Raw genomic sequence first — 7765 nt, forward strand, 5'->3', positions numbered from 1 at the left:
AGCTTCCTCCTCGTAATCAATCTCAGGGGTAATCTTAGAAGGAACTGTATAACAAAGGTAGATAAAGCAGATGGGGGGCGGCTGGCTTGTCACTGATGAGATTGCACACCCAAGTGCTCAGTGAATGTATTACAGTCAGAATCCTTAAAAAAAATATATTGTTTTATATTATATCGAGTTGCATCTATTTTAATTTCATGAAGTCTCAAACACCCATTCTCCCCTTTCACATAGTCATTAGGAATTTCTGTTTTTGTCCATCTACTCATTTCCTCTTTTAATTGTTATAGCAGCACAGTCCTTTGGGAGTATGTTTTATTCAGAACACACAAACAAAACAAATCTCAGATATAACTCAAAACTATTTAATTTAACAGCTAATGTCCATATGACTAATTCATTCAGTCACATGGAATAAGTTTGTGAAAGGATTTATCGTTTGTATTTCTAAAACAAATACGGTACCTGCATAGGTCACGGACTGCTTGCAGACTTTTAGAGCGCTGTTGCACCTGAGTGATTGACAGGAAATATGGCCACAACAAGACATCTGTCTGTTAAAACTAAGAGAAATCATTTTAAAACTCCCTGAGGCAGGTAATTATACACAAGCGTGCCAAAATATGTGGGCTGTTCCCAGTCAGCTGTGTCTAAGTACAAAGAACGAAAGTGCAAACCAACTCGGAGGGTTGTAAAAAGGAAACATACAGGTCGGCCAGTGAAGGTGTCTAATACGCCTCAAAAATAGAAACTGAACAACAAGACATTTTTTTAAAGATTAATGGACAGTAATCAGGACTCAGTGTTTGTGAACAACCTGTGAGAGAACAGCTGAAGGGGTGAGAAGAAAACAGGGTTTCAGAGGGTTAAAGAGAGGCAGTCATGGACTGTGGATGAAAGTGATTTTCAGTGATGAATCACCAATCTAAGCTGGGAGATGATACTGGAACTTTTTGTTTGTTTAGTGCAGTTCCAGTGAAACATATGGAGATGACTGCATGAAGAAAACAGACACTTTTCCTCAGTTATCGATGGGGCTGATGTCAGGTAAAGGACCAGGGGAGACGGCAGCCATTACCTCTACAGTAAATATGCAGGCACTGGGACACTGGACATTTCGGATACCTCTTTCATTCCATCAATAAAAGTTTGGTTTGGGAGAGATAAAGTGATTTTTCTGGTTAGCAGCACTCAGCAAAACTGAGCAGCATTCAAGAGAGCCGGAGCTTTCCTGCTGAAGAATATTGTTTATCATGAGCAAAGTCCATGCCTTGAAGTATACTTCCACTACTGCTGGTCATAATCATAATGATAATAACATTAACATGAATGACAATGATAATACAAAGTGTAACAAGTTATTATTTTTGAGGTATGTTTTACAAAACCAGAATGTTCAGCTATTAAATAGTTTGTGTTTTGCTTTTATTTAAAATAAACCAGCTCAGTGGTGATTTCCTATTTATCTATTCATTTATATATTCATTTTCCCAAAGGTTGTATGTCAGAAGAGAGCATCCCTTCGTCAGTGTTGTAAAGTAGGGATGAAGCAGCTGCAGTGCTGTTGGTGCTAATTATAGATGGACATTTGCCCCTGTGGTGCATGTTATTATTAGATATCTCGCAGGGCAGTTGACTCAATAACTATGCAAAGGATCTTCGGGAGGGAATCCAATTCAAACAAGTGACTTCTTGATCTCACATAAATGAGCGACAGCTTTTTGAAAAATGTGCAAAACTAAACTCAGCGTTGTGATTAGGTCACACCCAATCAGACGACTTTTGCGTGTGTACCTTATGAATAAGATTACTCTGACTGAGCTGGATGTGGGAAGTTTCATTTCAAGGAAGCAGATGGAACACATTGACTCGTAAAAAAGAGAGTTAGCTTTGATTTTTGTGACTTATTTAACTGGAAACGTTAAAAGAAATGAGTGTTTTGGTGTGAGTAATAGTCCAGACTGAACAGTGCAGAACATCACCTATGAGGACCGTGACTGAGGTGGGATGTGCACTTGAAAGGTTGATCTTGACACTCCAGAAAATGGTAAAGGTGAAGAGTTTAGAGTGGCAGCCAGGCTGAGCTCAGGTCGGGTTACAGCCAGGCTGCATTCCCAGTGTATCTGAGCGTATACTATAGGAAGATACCAGCAAGTTAAAAACAGTCACACACACATACACAAAGAAATAAGTCTTCAATAATTTATTCTAAAATGCATCATGTAAAATAAGTGGTAACATTTTATGAAGTCCAGGTGAAAAACATCTAGAGCGGGTGGTTTTTGTTCAGTGCTTTGTTTTCCTTTGGAAAACATACACATGAGTCGAAAGGCACGTTTATTCAGGAAACATTTCATAACCCTGCAGTCATTGTTAGTGTATCAGCCTATGTAAAGGCAGAGCAATTCAAATTCTTAAAATATTTAAGACTTGGAAGATTTATGCAACAATCAGTGAAGAAAACAGAATTAATGCTCCTGTCAGCAGCTCGGGTTGGTGGAGTGGAAGCAAACTCCAGTTTTTTTTTTCTTTTTCTCAGGTGTGTGTCGAATTAGAGACTCAAAAAAGAGAGGTCAGTTTCAGGCCAAACTTCACCCAAACTCCCTGCCCCGCATTAACACTTTGGTTATTCAGTAGCTCTCGAGTAAAAGTCAGTTCACGAGTCTCCATGTCAGTCTTTTACAAGTGCTCTGGGTGGTTTTGCAAACAACTGATGAACTCTTTGACTGGGTGGCCATTGAAGCAGATCTGATAAACAGCGGTGAAAAGAGGAAACCTGCAGGGGAGACGGAGGGATGAAAAAATATTAAAGAAGAAATTCAGCATTTTGGAAAATAGGATTAGTCACTGTCTCTCCAATGTTAAGATGAGAGGATTGATACCATTTTTATGTCTATACAGTAAATAAAAAGCGTGTTAGCAGCTTGTTTGCTTGGCTTACCAGAAAGAGCATAGGCAGTTAAGCTTTAACTTAAGTAAGATAAGGGGAGCTTTAGAGGCCCTGGATGGTAACACATATTTTTAACCATAAAGAACTGAGTGGCATTAATTCCTATTTAACTCGTTTTAAACTTTTTTAAACCTGCTGCAAATATGATACAATTTTCTTCTGCAGTAGAATTACAACTTTATCAGATTTAGCAGAGCCCTACATGCATCCACGATTGTGCACAAGCCAAGTTGTCGTAAAGCTTCTTTTGATAGAATATTAGACACTTACTTTTCCACCATGTTTTTCTGTTTAAGGACTTGATTGACTTCAGACGCTGTGGCCGGACCTTGAAGCTTCTGCCCGTTCAGGAGCTCATTCTCTAGCTGCTCAATGGTCTAAACAGAAAGATGTGCTGTGTTACAGTCATGTGGGGTTCGTAATAGGAGAGTGGTCACCAAATAGAAACAGGAAGGAGGCACAAGCTGCTCCATACTTTGCCCGTTTTGGCGAAAGCCTCTCCGATCTTGCGGTTGCGGCCTCCGTAGCAGGTTGTGATGAGGTCAGCGATGCCACAGCTCTCCAAGAAGGTGGCGGGCGAGACGGGACAGCTTGTGCAGAAGAACTTGGCGAAGGCGATCATCTCCATGAGGCCGAGACGGATCACTGCTGCCTTGGTGTTGTCGCCAAATCCCAGGCCATCACAGAAGCCTGCTCCCACTGCCACAATGTTCTGCAGTGATGACAAGAGATAAGCTGCAGTGACTGAGCAGTTCTCTAATGACAGAAAAGAGAAATATTTCTTTAAAAACTCTAAACCCAGAATAAACTGGTGACTATCAGCAGGTTCTCTTCGATTAATCTACAGTCTTTGATGCATTTGCAAACATGCTGTTTTTTCCTGATGAAAAAATCTTTTAAAGAAATTCTACAAACGTTTGCATCATCCAGTATTTTAAGAAATCATTTTATAGGGATAAGATTAGTTTGACGGAGGAGAAAAACCTTGAGCGCCCCGCAGATCTCCACCACATCTGACTCTTCTACCACAGTCACACGGAAGTTGGTGGTCTGCATCAGATCCTTCAGCAGTGGCCCGTATGCTTTGTCTTTGCATCCTGACATAACAAACATAGACTGTTACCATCAGCAGTTTCATTTACGCAGTTGAAATGATTTAGTTTATTCAAATCCCATTAAAATTTCAGGATGCCGTGGTCCATCTGCAGTGTGCTGCACATGATTTAGTGCAAAAACTGATGCCACTTGTTCAAATGAAGAGTTCAGTTCCAGACTTTTGCTTTAATTAGAAAAATGGCCCCAAAAGTTGAGTTGTGTTTATGGGGTTTCCACTGATTGTGGAAAACATGAAGTCAGTGTTAGTTTAGATTCTTACTTTCAACTTGTCATGCAGTCCACTTAATATAAAGTCTCACTATTGATTACCATCTTGGCTTGACCTCATATCAGGCTCGTATTCAGTTCCATTATAGTGGTGTGCTTTCTTCGTTAAGTTTATTGCCAGTTTTAATACACATGGGGATTTTATCAAGAAGTCTATATCCTGCTCATTTATCGGTTCATCGTTTTATTTTATGGGTCTCTGTTCAGCACCACTTTTTTCTACCTTCTTTCTGAAACACTTGCATTATTCTTTGGACAATTTAGCCACCTGGCAGAGTATATAAGCTTGAAATTCAAACAAAGTGTTTCAAGAGCAGTGTTTTCTGTGGGAGAGAATAACTCCCCATAGATGTATAGCTTTGTAACTTTAACATGCACAAAAATCTATACAACAAACAGACATACGGCCTCTTATAAGTACTTATCTCCATACCAATGGTTGTTTCACAGAACTTCTCATCGGCGACCTCGTTGGCAATGTTGGCCCCCATAAGGACCGTCACAGCGATGCCCAGTTTGCCTCGAATGACCTCTGAGATAAGCTTCAGACCCTCTGGTCCAGCATCCACACCCTGCAGAAAACACATTCATGTAAAACAGATTCACACAGAAAAGTCTTAGACATAATTAGAAAAAAATGTTTAAAAGCATTGATATTCAGATATGGAGCTGGGCCATAGGGGCTCTGTGCAGATTCAGGGCTTAGTGAATGGAAGTAAAAAAAATATTACATGAGTATCACACCGGTTGTAAAAAGAATATCGTATTCAAAAACCTAAATGCGTATGATGTGGGGAATTTAACTATTTTACTTGCTCGCTCTCCCAGAGTCACAAACTGATAAATATCTTTGGATAGAACTTTTCGGGGGGTATTTGGTGTGACCATCTTGACTGTGTTGTTGAACGATCAAAAAACACAATCGGATAGGCCTTCAAAAGCTGAGCTAAAGTAAGCTTAACAATGGTGAGAGGGTGTTTTCTACCAATCCTTGTATGAGTGGAGCCCCGCAGTGTCAGAGTTCCTGCTTTCGTACGTTGCGTTTGACCGGGAGGACGTTACCTTGATGAGAGACATTCCGACAGCATCCTTCTTTATGTGGTCTTTGATGGTGTCGCACACTCTCACAATGAACTGGTGAGGGACCACAAAGATCAGGATGTCGACTCCTTTCACGGACTCAGCCAAGTCTGGCACAGCCACCTGGTGAAAAGAAGGACGACCGTAACCTTGACACTTTGCATGTGCCCCCGCCCCCCAACAGAACAAACAGGTGTTGGAGATAAATGGACAGAGTGTTTTCAGACTCACCACGTTGGGGGGCAGCTTATGACCGGGTAGATATTTCACATTTTCATGATCTGTGTTGATGATTTCTGTGAGTTTACGGTTGTTCACTGTCTCCTCGAACACCCACATGTTTACTGTGGTGTCAAACTTGTCATACTTGGCTGCGTTGGAACCCACAATCTTGGCAATGGCAGAGCCCCTGTGGACAAGAGGACAAACGATGATCATTCTGCTGTCAGGGTGCTATCTAATGATATTTTATTGCTTCCCAAAAAAGGCTGGGTGCCCTCTGATTTCTTTTGTCGTGCGGCAGAGTTGACTTTTAGATTGGACAGACATATTGATTCTGTACCATATTAGTATTCTCACAGAAGAGAAAGTCCTCATGTCAGCAGTGATCGATTTTAAGGAGCTTGTAAAGTTATTATCAAGGTTGGATCAGACTATTCTGAAATGTACTTGGTTAATAAAAAAAACATGGCAGTGATTACTGATACAATTCCCTGCATTGCACAAAAAAAAGAAAAGTTTTTTGGCATCCAAAACATCTGACCGTGTTGCACATAGTACAAAAACACAAATGTATTTCTTCTTTTCAACTCCTGGAAACATTTACAATGCATTTTGCATTTCCACCTTTAGGTCACAGTTGGCCAAATGAAAGCTATAAGCAGAACTGACACAGACTACATACAGTATACACTGTTTGTATTCTGCAATTGTTTTGGCTTTTGTTGCTGCTGTTTTCTTTTTCTTTTTTCTCATTCGAGGCCATGTGAAGGACTTTGCCCTTGAAAAGCAAGAGAGGCTTAACCAACATATTCATCTTTTAAATTCAGGGTATAAAGAAAAAACTCCATTACCCATAAATATCAGTTAAATTACCATGTCCAGTCCGTGAAAAACACAACTAAACTGTTAAAGACTTCCAGTAATGTGTTCTAACATTTCCTGGCAAGAGAACAACTGTTGTCTGAAACACTGGCTTTCAAATGCTCTTTGGGGCATGAATGAACGAATCCAGACAACAATAATATTGGTGTTTTTTTTAAAGACCAACCATCAAATTTACGCTTAACGTGAACTTAGACATCAAGAAATCCCTTTTCATGACCACATATCAAGATTACATATCAGCAGAGATTCTGTGAGCAAATAAAGTATTTAAGTTTCTTACTTGGTCGTATTAAGTACAATCCTGAAAGTACATGTAAAACATGAGGCATATGAGGCACAACATCGATTCAGCCCAAATGTGTAGAAACTACCTACATGCTTCCTGCAGACCAGTGCTGCTCAGAAGTTATTGCAGCTGGAATAATTATCAAAAAAACAAACATAATTTGTCTTTGTATGCACTTCAGGATTTTTTTTCTATGGAGTTAACCTTATAATAACCTGATAATGATGTCATACTTTTACTCCGGTATAGTTTCAAGTGTAATGCGGTGGTATTCCACACTGTAACCAGCTCTAAATGTCATCCCGGTTGAGGGACATCAACACCAACTGAAGGCTGATTCAGCACAGAGGCTCCGGTCAAATAAAAGAGAGAACCTCCACTCTGCTGCCTTGCTAAACAACAGGCGAAGTTATGAATTCTATCAATAATATATCTGCAAGTTGGACCCTGGTTTTCTAACTTTGAGAACTTTTCGAGAGAATTCACCCAAAGCTTCACTGCATGTTAAGTCTTATGCACAGAACAAAATTACGCACCAAAGGCAGTCCTCTATCCAAACTCCATGCTGTGCGGTGTCCTGGCGTACAGTTAAGTTGAATTGGAAGCTTTTACTCACCAGTTACCAGAGCCGACCACACAGATTTTCTTAGGAGCTGCCATAACGTGTTTGGGTTTCCAGACAGAACTGCTGCTGGTGTGAAGACGCACTGAGCGCCGGGGCAGACTTTATTTATACCAGACCCGGGGCTCAGACTCTGGCACACCCTCTCCTGATGGTTAGTTTGCTCTGTCGCCTCTCACGGACAAACTCAGAGCAGCAGGTCAGTCCAAGATTCAGATGCGGACAGCGCCTTTACTTGACCTTACACCAAGGCTTTTTCTGCCTTATAATTTATCACTTAAACTTGATTACATCACAGTGATTGAACGTTAGCTCAGTGTTATCTTAGGAAAGGAAC

The 7765-nt window shown here is 40.5% G+C and overlaps 1 protein-coding gene across 1 annotated transcript; it reads right to left on the reverse strand.

Annotated features, from left to right (window-relative positions):
* Positions 1-2188: 2188 nt before the first annotated feature.
* On the reverse strand, positions 2189-7546 carry LOC140303120 (glycerol-3-phosphate dehydrogenase [NAD(+)], cytoplasmic-like). The gene is made up of 8 exons (XM_072381746.1): positions 7423-7546; positions 5645-5822; positions 5396-5536; positions 4767-4905; positions 3935-4047; positions 3426-3662; positions 3221-3327; positions 2189-2776 (listed from the first exon to the last, which is right to left on the reverse strand). The coding sequence occupies exons 1-8, from the start codon at positions 7464-7466 to the stop codon at positions 2680-2682; spliced, it is 1056 nt and encodes a 351-aa protein (XP_072237847.1). The 5' UTR covers positions 7467-7546; the 3' UTR covers positions 2189-2679.
* Between the last annotated feature and the right edge of the window lie 219 nt (positions 7547-7765).

Source organism: Leuresthes tenuis, unplaced genomic scaffold (genome assembly GCF_036924035.1).
Source record: "Leuresthes tenuis unplaced genomic scaffold, fLeuTen1.0.hap1 SCAF_3, whole genome shotgun sequence".
NCBI classification, from domain to species: domain Eukaryota; kingdom Metazoa; phylum Chordata; class Actinopteri; order Atheriniformes; family Atherinopsidae; genus Leuresthes; species Leuresthes tenuis.